The following is an 18,897-nucleotide window of genomic DNA, read 5'->3' as shown; positions in this document are numbered from 1 at the left end:
TGTCAGACTTTGGGAGTTATGGCACATGACTGCAGATGATTTAGCAACTCACTACACACAGCCTAGGGATTTAAAAAAAAGTCCATATGGCAAAGAAGTTCAACAAACTGACATCAGTGCCAAAGGGGGGGAAAAAATCAGAAAATCACTGTCCTCTTTTTTTATTTTTTATTTAACCATTAACAATTTTTACCGCTTTTTTTTTTACTTTCATATTTACAGTATTGCACTTAACTGCACATAATTGCATTTCAGTTTCACTGATGCATCTTTAATTTTTTTTTTACTTACAAAATTGCAGTTATACCCTTTTGAAAAAAAAAAAACGTGTCACTTAAGATGCCTTTTTGATGCCATGAGGTCACCCTTCTCTGTCCCAAGAACAGCATTTAAAAAAAAAGAGAAATAAAACACACGGTTTCATGGTCCTCTCCCGCTCCCACGTTTCAGTGTGCAATTGCAAAACTCCTTATAAACCAACAAGGCAATGAGCAGGAAGGCTAAGGTCCTCCTGACGTGATGCCACGCCCCTTCATGAGAGCAAGTTAAAAAAAAAAAAAAAAAAAAACACGCGCACACACAACACACACGGTACAAAATAATAATAATTTAAGGGGTAAAACTGTCAGATGTTATTGCTGCTTCCTATAGCTCTGTCCACAGCAAGAAGGGAAATGAGGGCGCCGTCCCTGGCGGACAGCGGTGGCGGGACGGAGGCCAGGCCCGGGAAAAGGTCTTCTCCGTGTGAGCACATGCACCGAGCAGCGGCCGGCAACACAGTGGGGGGGGGGGGGGGGTGCGGACGTGGACATTTTTAAAAGAGAGTCTCGGTATCCAAACCGTTTTCGAGCCTTTTTCCATTACACACCATCGGCCAAACAGGCGTCGGCCACCCTCTACTGTCACTGTCACTGTCTTTTTTTTTTTTTATCTTTTGTTTTGTTTTGTTTTGTTTTTTTTGTTTTTTTTCTGTCTTCTCATCTCCTAAATGCCGGTTTTTCAGACAGACATCCAGAGATGTTTGTACGGTCCCGGGATTGTGATGTGTGACTGGAAAGGGTTGAGCCACTGGCCTCCAAGCAGTCCTGCCTGTTTGGGCGAAAAGTAAAAGGTGATTTCATTGGCGTTTAATTACCTTTCTTTCTTTCTTTCTTTCTCTCTTTCTCTCTTTCTTTCTTACAAGTGGTTTGTTTTGGCAGCTGTTTCTTTGTGACAGTTTTTTTTTTTTTTTTTTCGCTCTTTCTTTTCATTTTTGTCGAAGTTTTACTTTAAGTGTGTGTGTCACGGCCCTTTCACGGGCGCAGTCTCGTGTGAGAAGCAATTATCAGTTCAGAGCAGCAGAGAAGCCCATGGGGGTCAGAGTCCTAGCGCCTCGGCGTGTTTTCTTGCCTTGAGTCTGAGGTCGGCGATGCTGGAGTTCTTGCTGTTGCTTTTGGCTGCTGCGGCCACGGCCGCCGCGGCGGAGGCCGAGTCTGCCAGCGACGCGATTGGTAGTCCGAAGGGCGGGGGCGGGAACATCAGGTAAGGGGCGTGGGCTGTGAGGTGGGGGTGCAGGTGAGGGTGGGAGTGGGCTACTCCTTCCAGTTGGAGCTGGGCCTGGACCTAGAGGGGACGAGCGAAAACCAGCACAGAGTTACTAGCATGTCCTGCTAACGCCTAAACTAGCCATTAAACTAGCCGTCGGGTGTTAGTAGCCTAGTGGGGTAGCACACTCGCCTATGAACCAGAAGACCCGGGTTCAAATCCCACTTACTACCATTGTGTCCCTGAGCAAGACACTTAACCCTGAGTGTCTCCAGGGGGGGACTGTCCCTGTAACTACTGACTTTAAGTCGCTCTGGATAAGGGCACCTGGTAAATGCTGTAAATGTAAAGGCATTATGAACAGTCGCATTGAGAAGATTCCAGTCTGCTCGAACAAAATTAGTAAATCAAAGCACTTTCTAAACTTAAATTCTGATAGAATTTTCCCATCCACCCCAGCTGGAAAAAGGCGCAACACCCCGTAATCCTAATTATATATTCAATTGCATAAATAAAGAGCTCGGCAAGCGCGAGTATTCACGCGCGCGCGGCCATAAATATTTATCTGGACGCGTCCTGACAGAAGAAGCGGAATAAAACATCACGCTGCACATTCTTGGCAATTATTTCGCTAAGAGGAGGCGAAGGCCGCTGCGCGGCGGCCGGCGGGAGAAGGCCTGCAGTGTGTGTTTTTGCGCCTTTCACATTCTTCACAGTAGGGTAAACACATAAAGCGGCTCGGAGCGGCGTGGCGTCGCCCAATCAAAATAAGGCCCGCGCTCGGCTCGGACGGTTAGCAGGCAGCGGCGCGCTTCTGAAGCAAACGAGGACTTGAGAGTAATCAACGCCTCCCTTGAGGCCAACATGGAGGGAAGGAGGCGGAGCTTCCTCCCCTCGGCCGGAACAATGCCCAGAACGGTGCTTCACCTCGGCAGCCCGCCGCGCCTCTTTCGTGCAGCTCCAATCGTGTGTTGGGCATATGTACCTGTTCTATATACGCGTTCTTACAGACAGTTTCCAGGCCGCAGAAGACCCAGGTTCAAATCCCACTTACTACCATTGTGTCCCTGAGCAAGACACTTAACCCTGAGTGTCTCCAGGGGAGGGGACTGTCCCTGTAACTACTGATTGTACGTAGCTCTGGATAAGGGCGTCTGGTAAATGCTGTAAATGTAAATGTAAATTTTCGTCACACGACGTCTCTCGGCGGAAATGCAGGCACGTCACAGTTCTACGGACTTTTGGAAGACATGCCGGTTCTGCTACTTCTCCTCCGTCCTTCTCTATTTTCGTGCAACGGCAGTCGAGGCGGGATTTTTTTGTTTGCCTGCGGTGGCCGTGACCACGAGCAGTTGCAGCCGCCCGAGCACACGGCAAACAGGGCAAATCCGGAGCCTCCCGAAGCCGCGGCGGGGCCCGTCTCGGGTTACGCGGGCCCGCCGGCGTGCCTCCGCGTGTCGGTACCACAGGACCCGGCCATCTGACCAACAGGTGGTGGAACGTTCTCTCTCTCTCTCTTTTTTTTTTTTGTGGTACTAAAGATGTGCAAGTGTCACTTTTTTGGGCCGAGGCCATCGTGCGGTCCTGCACGCGGCCTTCGCACCTCAGGCCGCCCCCCCGGCATCCATCAGCCATTTATTTCTCTCCTTTATCCGCCCTCACCGCATCTGCCTCTTTCTGGCTTAATTAGGCCAGCTTTTTTTTTTTCAGGAGGGGGGTGGTGATGCAAACGGCGCTCCGGCGGCCGCTTCTAAAACTGACACGGGATCGAATGTCTTCGCTCTAATCTGCCGTTTCTGCCGAGCAGGTCACGAGGTGGGAGGTGCCCCTTTCAGTCAGTCTGCATGGGCCCACGAACCCTGCCCTCTTCATCTTACTTTAAAATTAATCCACATATTCCAAAAATACGCACACGGTGCCATTTATTTGTTTCAAAATGTGTATTACTAGTTCGGTGGTAAACGAGATTTGGTGTGAGATTGGTGGAAACGTACCTGCTGGAAGGGCATTCTGAGAGCCCCCATGTTCACGTACGGAGCGACTCTGCAGGCATCCAGGTGACTGGCGGTGCCCAAAATAACCCCTGCAGAGAGAGAGAGAGAGAGAGAGAGAGAGAGAGAGAGAGAGAGACAACGTTATGCGTTATGGTGCTGATGCTGATGCCTTTTAAAAGGAAGCGGCCTGTAGAAATACCTTTGTGCATCTGGTTCTCTTGTTTTCGACACTTTGCTCTTCTGTTCTGAAACCAGACCTGGAAAAGGGGTTCAAAAGAAGAGAGCGGGGAGAAATGCGTTTACGTTTGTTCGGAATTTGTCACGAAGCGCCGAAAACGCGGCAGCGATATTAAACACCACATCAACGTTTAATCAACGTCCGCCCAACGTCCAACATAACGTCGATTTTTTTTCTTCTCCCCCTGACATTTCAATATTGTTCCGGTCGGGTTTTACTACGAACGACATCGTCGCTGCTGTCGTTCATGCATAATTAATATAAACGTCTCATTTCAACTCGTACTCGCAAAATAATATCGACCCAATTGATTTAAATCCACATCGCCAAAATGGCCGAAACTGACCACCGGGCCGCCCTGTTAATTATTGTGAACTTAATAATAATGAAGGCAGTGGGTGGGGTGGCGCGTTTTAATGAGTAGGAGCAACGTGGAGTAATGAGCGCAAAGCAATAAATAATGTCATTTTAAACACCCTGATACCATAAAAAAAAACGATTCATAAATACAAAAAGAAATGAAGACAAAGACTGGAACCCGTACGCATTTACATTAAACAGATATTAAATAATAAATAATAGTAATAATAATAATAACGTCCGTTATTACCAGTTCACCACTGATCGTAACTGCTCGTTATTTCTTTATCGCGTTCGTGCGGTGCAATATTCCACTCGATTTACTTAAATCTGCAACGCTGCGCGGGGGGAATAGTAATAAATCCGCCGTTTTTCAGCTCCCGATCGATGCCAATTATCCGGTCGCGGCCTTTAAGTGAAGCGAAGTGAGCCGCACCGCTTCGGACAGTTATTTCTTCATTAAGGACCACTCAATGATGCGTTTCGCAAATCCCCCCCCCCCCCCCTCCAACCCCACCCCCGACCCGCCCGTAACCCGATTTCCTTTTGATTTTTATTACAGACAGTGAATAATGACATTTAATTTAGCCGCGCGCCGGAAAGCAGGAGATATCGGGCGGTAATTGAATTTTTTGCCCGCGCGCCGCGCGCCGAGGTCTCATAACTTTCAATTAGATCCGCGCGACAGCAGCTGCCGCGCGCACGCACGCACGCACGCGCGCCCGCGACGCACGCATGTCGGCCGATCCGCCGCGCGATTTACTTACGATGGATTTCCACTTTCGGTCCCCACCCGCGTGGAGTTGTAAAAGTGTGTGTGTGTGTGTGTGTGTGTGTGTGTGTGTGTGTGTGTGTGTAAGTGCAGGGTCCCCGTAAATGCGATTTCTCCACGCGTCGTGTCGCCGGCGCTCCCCACGTGTCCCTCACTGTCCCCAAATTACATCACCGCGCCGCGCGATTCGATTATTTCTAATACGGTTTTTATGGCGACGGCGCATCAAGTGCGCGCGGCGGGGTGGAGGTGAGAGACGCGAGAAGGTACACACACACACACACACACACACACACGTTTTAATTTATCGTCTACGAAGCTTCCAGAACTTTTTCCAACTTTTCCTAATAATAAATGGATTTTTGGATTTGGGGTCTCTCCTGACCTGCACCCGCGCCTCCGACAGCCCCAGCCGCTGGCTCAGCTCCTCCCGCATGAACGCGTCCGGGTAGTGCGTCTCGTCGAACAGCCGCTCCAGCTCGTTCAGCTGCTCCAGCGTGAAGTTGGTGCGGCTCCGCCGCTGCTTCAGCTTGCTCTGCGAGTCCTCGTCCTCCGACTTCACCTCCTCCTTCTTGTCCTTGCACTCGTAGATGCCTGCGCGACGGGTCAAATATCATATAAATAACCAGAATAATAAAAACAATACAAGCGATTCCATCGTTTCAGTCGTTTATGAAGACATTACATTTAAAAAAAATAGGGGGTTGCAGTTCCATATAATCAAATAAATACAATTTTTCTCTCTCATTTAATTGGACAGTTATTTCTTCATTAAGGACCACTCACTACGGCTGCCACTATGAAAACGTGACAGATTTTAGAAAGTGGTAAAATGGCTCAATTAATGAATAAAAAGACCTCGAACAGGGTAGTCACAGCGACAAAATAGCTTGGCTACTTTTTTATAGGGGTCTCTGGGAAAAAAAAAAAAAACTAAATGCAACATCACGTCCGATTTAACTAAATATTATCGTTCATAAATAAGAAATGGTTCTGTGGTTTCATTTCTTAAATCAAAGTGCGTTCAAAGCGCCGGAAATGTGATATTTTACATGGGCGGAATCCATATTTTTTTGTAATGATGAAAAATACAAATAATAAAGCAGCCACTTCTCCGCTTCTTCGACATGTTTTTTTTTTTTTATATAATTTTTTTGTTTGTTTAATATCTTTTTTGCAGTTATGATGTTACCGTGTTCGGTTATTTTTTTTATGATTATTTATTTCTGCGAAACACGAGCAGGTTCCTTCACGAAAAAGAACGTGTGTCGGGGCCTGGCGCGTTTTTAACGTAAATACAACGTTTCCCGGACAGAAAATAGTCCCGTTCCGCTACAAGTGTCCGAACATTCTTCATTGTCATCATTTGCTTTAGTTTAGTAAAAGGCGCGACTCGAGCGTTTTAACGGAACGTGTACGTGTACGTACGCGCGTGTATTTTTTATTATTTTTTTATAAGAATAAAGGAGCGGTCCGCGCTCCGCGGAGGACTCACCTTCTCCAGCCCGGGCCGCGCCGAACTCCTTCAGCTTGTCCTTCTCCAGCTCGACGTGCTCCTTGAATAAGTGCACCGGACAGTGTCCACCGCCGCCGCCGCCGCCGTCGGTAATGTCCTGCAGGTCCCCGTCCGAGCCGCCGAGCTCCCGGGCCCTGGCCAGGCCGCTCTCCAGAACTTCCCGGTACGTGATAGTCTCCTTGCTGCTCTCCTTGGTCTTCTGGTCGAACGACTTGGAGACGAACGCCGTGAGCTCTTCCATGGTTCGTCCCGCGGACCGCGCAAGTCCACTTTCTGTCTCGGCGTCTATGAAAAAAAAAAAAAAAAAAAAAAAAAAAAACCACGTAAGAATTTGTATTTGCGTGGATGTGCCGCCGCGAGCGCGCGTCGCTGTGCGTCGTACCGGGGGCGCGGAGCTGCAGTTCCGTTCTGCCTCGGTTTTTTGGGGGGACCACGCTACTTATACGCGGCCGCCCTCGGCCCAGCCCCCCATCTCCGTGTCTGGAGCAATTACGGCGGCCCTGCGTCTGAATTCAACTTTCAGCGCCTTTCCCCTCTCTCTCTCCCTCTCTCTCTCTCTCTCTCTCTCTCTCTCTCTCTCTCCCCAACACAGACCGACTCCACCATCAGCACACTCATCATCATCTTCATCATCATCACCAGCAGCGCCCGAAATCAATGCGGCCGTGACGCCATTGCGCGGCTCGTCGATTCATTAACGCAATTAACGGCTTTATGAACGTTATCGCGGCGCGAACTCTCATCACGCTGAAACTCGCGAGATGTCGACTTTCACACAAAAAAAAGTCCCTTGACAACTTTTTTTTTTTTCTTCTTCTTCTTCTTCTTTTAACGACCGCGATTGCTCGGAATGGTTTCATTGTACCAGCTCTGCGGTTTGGCAGATGGTACCTGTGGTCTTCTAATCAGATTTTTTAAAGACAAAGAAACCGATGAAAGCATGTAGGTAAAATATGACATTAATAATACATGTAATATTAATAATAATTATTATCATATAATTATATAATAATAATAATAATAAATGAATGCCAAGGCCTTTTAAAATGTCCAAAAAAATTAATCATAATTATGAGCAACACATTTTTAAATGTAAATGTTGTGAAGTACTTTTTATATGATTTAAATAAATAGAGAATATTTATTGTGCATCACCCTGCTAGTTGCCTGTATTGTCTGTACTGATGCTAATGAAAAATAATGACACTATGAAAACGTGACAGTATTACGAATATCGCTATAATAATTTTATTACATTTTGCTTGACAGGGCAGTGTTGTTTCCTTGAGGATCGTGATTATGGTTTTATTGTTATTTGTAATTTATCATTTATGTATGATGTGTGCACATCCGAACAAATGCAAACCACTGTAAATACACATATGTGCACTGGTGTAATAAAGCAAGATTAAAATTAGCATTAAGCATAACCTTTATTATTATGCACGTTATTTTTATTTTTTTGCTGCCATCGGAATAAACGGGCCCGACGTGCAGCAGAGAGTAAAAGCGCATCTTCTCTCCCGATCAGTCGTGATAATTCTACACCTTGCGGTCTCTTTATTCCATAAAAACGTGTCACGTGGTGCATTCATAGCTTGGTGTCATTTCCTGACGGCATTTCGTTTTTTAGCCATGAAACGTGCGTCGTAAAAATGCCGCCAAATAAAACGTTTATTATACGTATAAAGGTGAAGTGCGAATTCTCCACACACCATCCGGGTTTCCAGGCCTCGTTTATTCCCTCAGTTGCTCCGATCAGCCCCATACACACCGGAGGGGTGTGGGTGGGGGACTGGCAGACGTTCCCCAATCACGTCCGCTCCACGCATCCTTTTTTTTTTCTAACGGTGACGTGACGTGGAAATGCTGCGGCGAGGGAGCCTGATAACGAAGGCGTGCTGCGTAGCATTATCGTACAGAGTCGTATTATTCCGCTGGCCCCGCCCCCCAAACCTGCGACTTGGCGCCAATTTACCTCCAGCCGCGCTGTGACGTTAATAAAGTTCACCAGACGCAATCTAACTATCTGTGAGACGAATGTCTAAAAATAAAAAGATTCATTTATAATAATAGAAAAATATTATGGGATATTTTTGTTTCAATTTGCAACCCACAATTCAAATTAATCCACAAATCACAATATCATATAATTGCCCTTGCTTCTTATTACCCCAGAAAGGCTCTTCGGGATTAACGCAAGCGTGAACAATAATGACATTTAAAGTTATTTTAGATTTTAAGGCCGAAAAGCCTCCATAAACGGCCGCTACCGTGACTCTGGTCCACCCGAGATCCTCTTCACAAGACTTGCTCACATTTTACCCAGACGCCCCCGTCCCCTGGCGCGGTGGGAGGAGCCAGCGGGAGGGACACTGTCCCTTTAAGGAACAGTTGCTGGGAAAACCCGGACGAGGCCATTGGTGGAGTGAAATCTTCATGAAAAAGTTGTTTTCGGGCTGCCGCGGGGTCGAGGAAGGCTCACATTCCTTTAGTTTTTCCTACTGGATTATTAATACGGAATTAAACGAAGTGCAAAAGGGCTTTTTCGGAATTTCTGTGAAAAAATGGCCTCATTTACTATTTTGGCATTTCCCTGGATATCCCGGCATTCCCAGCTCTATGGGGCCCAAAATGCTGGCTTTTTTCTCATATTAAAATCGCAATATATTTTGCAGTGGTTTGATGCCATTTTTTTTTCGTAGTGAAATTGCGGGAGAATTACAAAAAAACTATATATTTTGCAATACTTTTTTGTCAAAAGCCACCTACCCGATCTGTGTATGTATGTACACTGCTGTTATGGTTATGGCACGATATTCATCTGAATTCAGATCATATTCCCAACACACTAGGACGCCAACGTGCACATGAGTGAATGGCGTCGCACCCCCACGGGTCGTGGGTTAGAAACCCCGGCGCCGGCCTCCCAGGTGAGGGTTCCGCGGATTAGGAGGGCGACCCCCCCGTATGCGCATGCGTCGCGGGAGAAGTCACATTTCCATCAGATGACAGTGACAGTGAGCGACACCGTTTTTCTTCAGGTCACGCGCGAGACAGTGGCTGTGGGTCAAAGGTTACGACGGATGGATAAAATGTGGCAGAATGTGTTCTTATTCCCGCGAGACCAATGCATTGATTACTGATCGTGTGGTTTTTTTCCCCCGGTTGCGCGCCGTTTAATCCGCGGAGTTGAAAGCATGTCTGCGCTCGGACTACATCAAACAAAAGCCCGAATTCCCCAGATCCATAATTGCTCTGAATAATTTACCTCGATCTTAATCACCTGGCACGGGACTGCGCGCGCAGCCTCGGTCCCGGTCCCGCGGAGGCGCGCGTCCCGGTGGCGCTAATTGCGCGGCGATGAGAGCCGATTAAATACGCTGGCACGTCGGGGGCTGTTGGGCTGCATTGCTGGGACCGGCGCCGCCGCGGTGTCACCTGGACGGGACGCCTGGACGCGTGTCACGGAGTCAGGACCTGTCGCCCGAAAACGGTCCCGAGTGACATTTAAAGGGGTGGAGGTTGCTTAATCGTCCACCCCCCGTCTCTTCCCAAACAGATCATTTAATATATTTCATTTAATGGGCAATACATGCGGAATATATAGACTGTTGTGTACTGGGAGGCTGCGGTGTGCAGAGCGGATGCTGTTTGTAATTATTGATATGCTTAATCACACTGTAATTATTCTGTCGTGCTGTTCTTCACTGTGACATGCCGTTGCTGTTGCCTGATGCAAACACACAGTTCCATTCCGTGATGCTGTTATGTGCAGGGATGCTGGCATTTGCTGTTATATGATTGACACTGATATATGTGTGGTGGTGCTGTGAAGCAGAAATTTAAACTGTACATATTTTTATCTTACATAAATATATATGTATGTGGGGCAGTAGTGGCGGACCCGTAACCAGAAGGCTGCCGGTCTGTCCCCACACACTGCTCCCCGGGCGCCTGTCCTGGCTGCCCACTACTCACCAAGGGTGATGGGTTAAAAGCAGAGGACACATTTTGTTGTGTCACCATGTGCTGTGCATGCTGTGTATCGCAATGACTTCACGTTCACGTGTGTATGTATGATTTTTGTCTTGAGAGGCTTTGCACACATGTTCTTTACATATTTATAGATTTGAGTTCATTGTATATGTCATATACATTTATCAGGAATAATCAAGGCAAACTATTAAATGAGCATTTAAAAGATGCATGGAAAAGGAAATGAAATGATAGAATGGGTGTCCCCTTTTCACATGTATTTCAGTCGGCCTTCACACTAAAAGTTACATGCACCGCCTTAATATTTCATAAGTGCACAGAGGAGTCAGTGAGTTCCTATTTACAATTTCCGAACAGCAGAAAAGGCCTCTGATGAAGCAGCTTGTAAGCGCGATCGAAAAAAAAAAAAAATCATCTTCAGCCCACTGCTTTCCTCCAGCCGTTTGAATAATATCATTTCCAAGTGTCATCATCCTGTTTGCACAGCTGACCTGAAGAGACCACAAGGAAATCTGCTTTCGTTCAGGGCTTATTTCAGCATGCAAAGTGCGCCGAGGAGCATCTGCTGATTCAGAACTCTCTTAACTCCTGAGAATCGACCCCAGCTGAACTGCAGAAGTCCGCGTTTGCCCGTGCATAAACACAGCGAAAGCTCCATTCCTCACGCCAAATAGTCCATTTATCTCTGATCATCCAAGAATTCTTTTCCATCATTACTTTGGGGATGAAAGAATAGGTCCTTTTTATTTATTTTGTGGCACTCTACACATGCTTGAGTTGTTTGTCTTTGCTGTCGTATCCTATCACATCAGCTCTTTGCTTTAGATTGACTGAATATATTAAAGTGTTGTCAGGCTGGCCACCATAATACTTCAAGGGTAAACCAGCAGACTCTGCACACAGAAGACTGGAACAGTGCATGGAGAGCCATGGGAAGCTTCTTGTCTCTTATTGAGTCTCTGGTACGTTTTGGACTTCCATTTAGCCCACAGGGTAAAAGCCTCCGTAGCAAAGGAGGCATGAAATTGACATTATACCCTAAAATGCAGTGCAGACTTTTCAGTAAACTTTCATTGACAGTTCCTAAAAGTCTGACATAACACACATGGCCTTAAGCCACACCCCTTTTGCTTCTCCGCCTTTATGACCTCCACCCCTTTCAGTGTCATAGTTTTCATTACCAGCGCACACAGTACAACATGTATGCACACACACACACAGACACATCACAGAGTACATGAAAGAAGACTATAAAGGGTTTAAAAGTTGAGAAAAAAAATGAACAGTATGAATTGCTGTGGGTGTGTGGGTTGCTGTGGGACATGAAGTGCCTGAGCCCTAATTACAATACTAATTAATGTTACATATATCTGGCAAATTTACCAGATTTGTCTATATCGTCACAGATCAGTCTAGCAGCCGTCCTGCCCCCTTTAATAAAAGCAAATGCATCTCGATTTGATGCTATGATGTTTAGGGGGTGTCGAATTACAGAATTCACAGTCTAATCAATTATCAAGCAATTAGAATCAAATCTCAGAGCTCTGTCCACGTTAGATTCAGTTAAGATGATTCATGTGTGAGTCAAACTTTTTTTTTTTTTTTTAACAAAATCATACTTTAGAGCATCCTGAACTTGTCTGGTTTTTTACGGTGCAGGTGTGTGACGCTCGGCACTTATTTCCCTCCAAGCGGCCCGGAGCGGCTCTCCTGGCCGACCACACACACCCTCCTGAAGCCAAGCCCGGCTCCCGCTGTTGACTCACGGGTCTCAGGCCATTACTCCATCACCCTTCGCCCGCACATAACAGACGCCCCAACTTACTCTTAATTCACTCTGTTAAATGTCCGCGGATTGCAGCCGAATTACGAGCGCGGGGGGCCCAGTGACTGCTTCCCTATTGTTGCTATTGGTAGCCGTCGGTGTATTTGAAAAGAGAAAAAAAAAAAAAAACTCTTGGCGCCAATTAACCAAAGCATTCATGCCGCAGGAAAAATGGGCCGCGCGACTCTGCACGACTAACGTTAAATATCCGCCGTTAAGCGGCGAGTAGGTCAGTCCCTCTGTGTTTATGACTGGCCAAAACACCATATGAGTGATTTCAGGGGGAATCTTCCAAAAAAGCACCGTGCTCCGAGGAATCAGAGCTAATGGGCGCCAGCCCCGGGGAAATAAGTCGGTTTGAGCTCAATGAGCAGAAATCGATGCGAGAGAGAGAGAGAGAGAGAGAGAGAGAGAGGAGAAGAAAAAGACTACCCAAACCTCTATCGGGCGATGGCCGTCCCAGTGTTTACAGCCCTCCGGGGCAGACGCGCCGAGGCGCGGCTTGCATCATGCGGACGCGGCCTAAGCAGCCAGACGCTCGCTGCCGGTCGGCAGGATAAATTAATTTGGCTAATGTGGAGATGTATCAAGCTCCTCTTGGCAGTGCCGCGGCCCCCAACATGTTAACAATGCCTTCGGAGACCAATGATCTCTACTTACAGTAAGTGTCTGTTTGCGCGCGTGTGATCCGCGGCAGCATTACAGGCCGAGGGTCTCTGGCGTTGCCCGCTTGACACGAGCGCACTTACTCAATCACGCAACTAAAGCTTCGTTAAAAAAAAAAAAAAAAAAAAAGCTGTCATTTCTCTCCTTGTTCTCCCTCATCTCTTCTTCCAGAATCGAAAAGAAAGAGAATGGCGACAGCCTCAGCGGGCATTTATGGCGCGGTTGATTTATGCACTCATCTTAAGTCACCGATGGCCGCGCTCATTAAGATTAATTAGCGGCGGGAGGCAGAGTGGCGGGCCTGATTAAGAGGCTGTGGGGACGGGCGGCAGAGAGGCGGCGGGGCCACTCGGCTCCGCGGGCCTTTCGCTTTCCAGCCGGAGGGTGGAGATGAGGAGGTGGTGGTTAAGGGAGGGGGGGGGGGGTTACGAAGGGAGGAGGAGGGAGCCGCCATCTGTAGACGGGTCCCTGAACAGAGTCACCAGTCACCTCCATCTGTCACGCTGGGTCCCTGTCCCCCTGGGCTCCTCCGCTGAGCTGCCTTGTATTCACTAATGCCGGACGGAGATTAGGAGGCGCGTGCTGACCCTGCCCTGAAAGGTGGGTTTGGAGTCTGGGACAAATGCACAACAGCTTGCCATGGTCCAGGCTGGGCTCGTTTTTGGAGGCTAGTGGACATTGACACGCTCTGAGCCCCTCGGTTCTACGCTGCATTTCACATGGAGGACATTTGCATAGAGCCCAGCTACGGAAATGGCTGTTTTTTGGGGTTCTTCACTAACCGCGTGTGATGGTGAGAGGGGAAAAAAGAAACTGTCATGGAAGGGACCATCAAGAAGCAGCCTGGGGCAGTTTGTTGGAGAGCCTCGGGCTTTAATGGGCCAAACGTTGCCTCTCATCTCTTGCACCCGTCCCCTTTTGTTCCAGCAGCAAGCTTATCTGTGGCCATGGCCGCCCTCTGATGGGATCCAATGAATTTAGAGTTCACTGCCTACCTTTCTCGTTTTATATCGGAGAAAAAAAGAGACACCGAGTGAAGAACAGACACAATCCTGTTAGGCGAGAGGAGTTGGTATAAATTGCCTTGCAATCAAACCACCTGTCATAGCCGCTACCGCCGAGCCTCCGGAACGCGGAGCGCCATATGGGGAAGGACTTCATTTTGGGCAGCAAGAGATCAAAAAACAATGAGCGGGATGCGATGCAGGAAAAGCCGAAATTGATTTTTCCCAAGGCTAACGCATTGCACTTATTCATTAGAGAGCGTGCCTGGGAATGATTACTTTGACCCGAAGCTCTGGGGACTGCACGCTGACATTCATGACAACTGGATATTTCTCGTTCTCTAGTTCTCACTTGAATCGAGAAGCCTGTCATACAAAAAAAAAAAAAAACACAACATCATCCTTCAATGAGCTTGTTAGCATGGTTTTCGAATGATAAGTGAAAGTGAACACGAAATTGTTGTCTGCTTCAGAGAAGAAAAAAAAAACGCTCTCCAGTCCTTTCCATCTGCTTTAAATAATGGACACAACGGCAAACAGCAAGAATCCAACATGTCTCCGGTCCACGTCCACCCCCCCCCCCACCTTCCTTCCCCGAGACATTTCGCTCAGGTGATCAGAGGGAGAAGCCGGTCAGAAGTCAAAAGCCGTCCTTCGCCGCCGCAAGGAATAATTCACTTCACTCCGGTCCAATTTACGCGACGCCCCGTAATCCATAGGTACCGTCGCATTAAATATAAAACATAACAAATCTCCACGGGTCGCCCCGCCACCCCCCGCCCCTCATCTCTCAACGACGACTCTGTCGTCGGTGAAATATTATCTTGTGGTCTGCAGGGGTAGTCGCTAAATATTAGGCCACGTTAAGGACAGCACACCATCTCCTGGCGATTAAAACAGACCCTGGCGGATTAGGAAAGACGGGAGGGGGGGGGGCGGGAAAAAAAACACAACCTCTAAAGCAAATGGCCCAGAGCCTCAGAGCAACGTTCCATTCAAAAGTTGTTTTCCCGAAAATTAGGCGATTGACTAATGGCGTAAATGCTGTTAATTAGCGGCGCAGAAGCCCAAACAGGCTTTTTTGCCTGTAACTAATAAGAAATCAATTAGCTAATGAATTGGTCATTAAGTGAAAAGCTAATCTTAGCCAGGGTATTTTTTAATGATTTTGCCTATGATCCTGCCTAATTGCCGTTGTCATACGGCGCTCTCTGCTTTCAGCATGCCTAATGAACCTTCATTAGATCATAACTGGCACTCTTGGAAGATTCAGAGGCAAACCTGCTTCCCAATTATTTTTAATTGCCAGACATTCGCACAAACAAGTGGTGCACCTTGCTGAACACGAGAGAGCCCTGGCATCGCCGGTGTCTCCTTCATTACTTCATTTGAAGCGATTAGAGCCTGGCGCCGGGTCGCTGTTGTGCTGTTGTTTTTTCGTAATCTAAAGAGCCCCGCCATTTCAAGCCCGTGGGTTACGGGCGCTCTCCATCGCTTTGATTCGCGCCAGCATGCCAGCTGCTTTTTTTTAAATAATTTTTTTTTCCTGCTTTCACATAATCACAAATATGCGTTGAATGTTCTGATTCTGTTACCTGTGCGTGCAACCCCCCCTCCCCCCAATAAAAAAAAAAACATGCCCAATGCCTGCCAGTAATAAATTATTTAAAACAAGACAAAAGGGCCTTGTTATGGGCTCCCTGCTAATAGGATGTGGGAGTTCTTTCTTATTGGTCGCTCATGGAACTCGCTCGCCGACATGTGTTTTCAATTTGGCCCCATAAAACTATCTTAAACAAGGCCGACATGAAATGCATTGTGGTGAGAACAGCATTTTTGGAAACACATCAGTCCGTCTCGAGCAATGCTTTGTCGTATATTAATTTCATAACAAATATGGGATCGATATATAGATAGATTTATTGTTATCCTTTTTGTCTGTCTTTACCTTTCCCGTGGGGCAGTGGTGGCCCCGTAATCAGAAGGTTGCCGGTTCGAATCCTGACCCGCCAAGGTACCACTGAGGTGCCACTGAGCAAAGCACCGTCCCCACACACTGCTCCCCGGGCACCGCTCAGGGTGATGGGATAAATGCAGAGGACAAATTTCACTGTGTGCACCGTGTGCTGTGCTGCTGTGTATCACATGTGACAATCACTTCACTTTACTATATAAATGGCCAAAACAGTGGAGGCCGGTGGAGGTCAAGAGATGTCTGACACCTCCAAGGTTGTGAGGTTGAATCCCGGCTCGGTTCTTGGTTCTCGCTGTCTTGGTTTCGTCCGGGTGCTTCCATGTTCCTCCTGCGCCCAAAGGCACGTACATTAGGTGACTCGGCTACTCTAAACTGGCTGTAGCCTCGAGCGTGTGAGTGAGTATTGTGCGCCTGACGTCGTCTGGCCTGCGCACAATGTGCCAGGAAGGGCACGGGCAGCCGCGACCCCGCTAATGATTCGGCGGCCGTGAGAAATGTCCCCGGTGTGCAAGGCTGCAGCTATAAACGGCTGTGATCTGTTTCGGCTTCATGCACGAAAAACGAGCAGAGAGCCCTGCTGCGAGCGAAGCCGGGCCCGAGCGGTGATGTATGGCACGGCCACCCCGGCGGTGTGTGCCTTTGCCTGCGTAGGAGTGGGACCGAGAGGACGCGGGGCTGAGATGGCGAGGGCGTCGGGTTTTTGAACGGGGCGCCAGGTGTCTATCAATATTTAGCGGCGAACATCGGCGCCACGCATGAGAATGTGGCGAACGGGGGCGTGGGGAAGTGAGCAGCCGCTGATGGAGTGGAGCAGTATCTTCTTGTAGTATCACAAGAAGATACTACAACCCACCCGGAGTCGGCTCTTCTGAGCAAATACGGGCACCGCGGCACCTTACTGTGATTAAAACCGCTGTTGCTGATTCGCTCGGGCAGGGTGTGCTTAAGACTTATTCATGGAAGGTAATGCTAGAGTCTGACGGAGATTTTAACGATTACCCGGGTAAAAAGTCGCTCTTGCTTTCCGCCACGCTGCACGTGGAGCGCAGCGGCTTGTTCGCGGGCCGCGCCGCATCCGAGGGGCATAAACATTGTAACGAGTAGCAGCGTGTGATGGGAAGATTGCTTTCATGATCATTTAACACTTGGAACACAACAGCTCCCACTTCACACCAGAGAGAGAGAGAGAGCGGCAAAAAAAAATGACTCTGGCAAGAACAGACGAGCCATCCAAATTGGCCAGAACTGGCGAACGTGAAAGGAAAGGTCACAAATTAAAAGTCTGTTTCATATTGCATTTTGCTGTCTTTCAAACTCAATAAACGAGACAAAATCTAATTACCACATGCATAATTTAACTTTACGATGCCGAGGCGAGCATATGCTCATTCATCCAATCGAATCATTTGAAATGTACACAGTAGGGTCGTGACGCTGCCAGCACTGCAACTGAGGCAAAGATGTGTGTCTGCGTGTGTTGGTGTGTGTTCGCGCGTGTGTGTGTGGGCTGCATTACAATTGCACTAAAACTGCTCCTTACAAGCCAAAGAATTGCCAAGACCTCTAAAGTTGTCATACAAACATCCCCACTAGTGAATTATCTAACTAGCTGGGTAGCACATTAAGGTTTAGGGGACAGCGGTGGCCTAGCGGTTAAGGAAGCGGCCCCGTAATCAGAAGGTTTCCGGGTTTCGAATCCCGATCTGCCAAGGTGCCACTGAGGTGCCCCTGAGCAAAGCACCGTCCCCACACACTGCTCCCCGGGCGCCCACATGGCTGCCCACTGCTCACTCAGGGTGATGGTTAAATGCAGAGGACAAATTTCACTGTGTGCACCGTGTGCTGTGCTGCTGTGTATCACATGTGACAATCACTTCACTTTTTAAGGTTTAAGGTCAGTTTATTTGACCATAACACATTGGCAAACCATGAAAACATGTCATTGTGAAACACTGCAGTGCAGCACACGGTGCACACAACAAAATGTCTCCTCCGCATTGAACCCACCACCTTAGTGAGAAGTGGGTAGCCATGACAGGTGTCCGGGGAGCAGTGTGTGGGGATGGTACCCTGAGGGTTCCCGATTTGAACCCACAAACCTTCTGCTTCTTAACCCGCTAGGCCACCGCTGCCTGTATTGATCTGGCCGTATTGCCCTATTGATCCCTATTTTTAACTTGGGACAGGTGTAAAGAATTAAAACTGCTGACACACTATTTAAAATACATTATTTATAGAACAATGAATCTTTTCACTTTTGCAAAACTTGTCACATTGCTGTGCCCCCTAGTGGCCTGGCACCATGTGTAATGTGCCAAAATGTGCCCCAAATGTGGCCCTGTGCTCAGTGGAATTTGCACCAGGCCCAGCAGCGCCCATGCTCATAGTGTATGTGCTACTGTTCCCAAGCTCCATTCTCACTGATAAGACCACACACTGCCTCATATCCAGTGTCATTTTAAAAAATGGAATTATGGGTAATGCCCTTGTGTGATTCCTTGCATTTTCATCTCTTCACCGAACTCCCAAAATGACAATATTGTTTTAGAAATCACGCTCTGGTATTATTAAGCTCTTACAATTTTTACAGCTAAAATTTTATTAGTCACTTACAGCTGAATGTGGAACGTTTAGTTCCACCAAACCACATTTGATCTTAACCAGACGCCCAAAGTTATGGTAAGTACTACCCTCTAAGATGCTGACATGACCGGGCGGCTGCTCTGTCTCATATCCCCCTTCCATAGTGGCCAGAAACCATTAGTCCCTCCCTCCCCTTCCCAGCCTGTATAAAGGAGAATTACTCCGTCCCGGATCTCCTTTCACAGTCGGCGAGAAACAGGACTGGTGGGTGGACATCTGGGCTCGGAGAGCGAGGGGGCCCGATCACGCACAAGCCAAGTGCAGCCACAGAGGAGGCAGGGAGGACGAGAGATGGCCAGGATGGCCCTGCGTCGCTGGTGTTATGTAAATCGAATTAGTTAATTCAGTGCCCCGGTTTCCAGGGACGTCTGCCACCAACAC

At 47.9% G+C, this 18,897-nt stretch overlaps 1 protein-coding gene across 1 annotated transcript; it reads right to left on the bottom strand.

Moving 5' to 3' along the window:
• Positions 1–885: 885 nt before the first annotated feature.
• On the bottom strand, positions 886–6,893 carry shox (shox homeobox). Its single transcript, XM_028991403.1, has 7 exons — positions 6,787–6,893; positions 6,384–6,689; positions 5,274–5,482; positions 3,718–3,775; positions 3,519–3,607; positions 1,390–1,602; positions 886–1,089 (listed from the first exon to the last, which is right to left on the bottom strand). Exons 2-7 carry the CDS (start codon positions 6,643–6,645, stop codon positions 1,000–1,002), a joined length of 921 nt encoding a protein of 306 aa, XP_028847236.1. The 5' UTR covers positions 6,646–6,689; positions 6,787–6,893; the 3' UTR covers positions 886–999.
• Positions 6,894–18,897: the final 12,004 nt, after the last annotated feature.

This window comes from Denticeps clupeoides, chromosome 9, assembly GCF_900700375.1.
Source record: "Denticeps clupeoides chromosome 9, fDenClu1.1, whole genome shotgun sequence".
NCBI lineage: Eukaryota > Metazoa > Chordata > Actinopteri > Clupeiformes > Denticipitidae > Denticeps > Denticeps clupeoides.
Note: the sequence above shows the minus strand (reverse complement) of the source record. Positions and strands in the feature narration are given on the sequence as shown.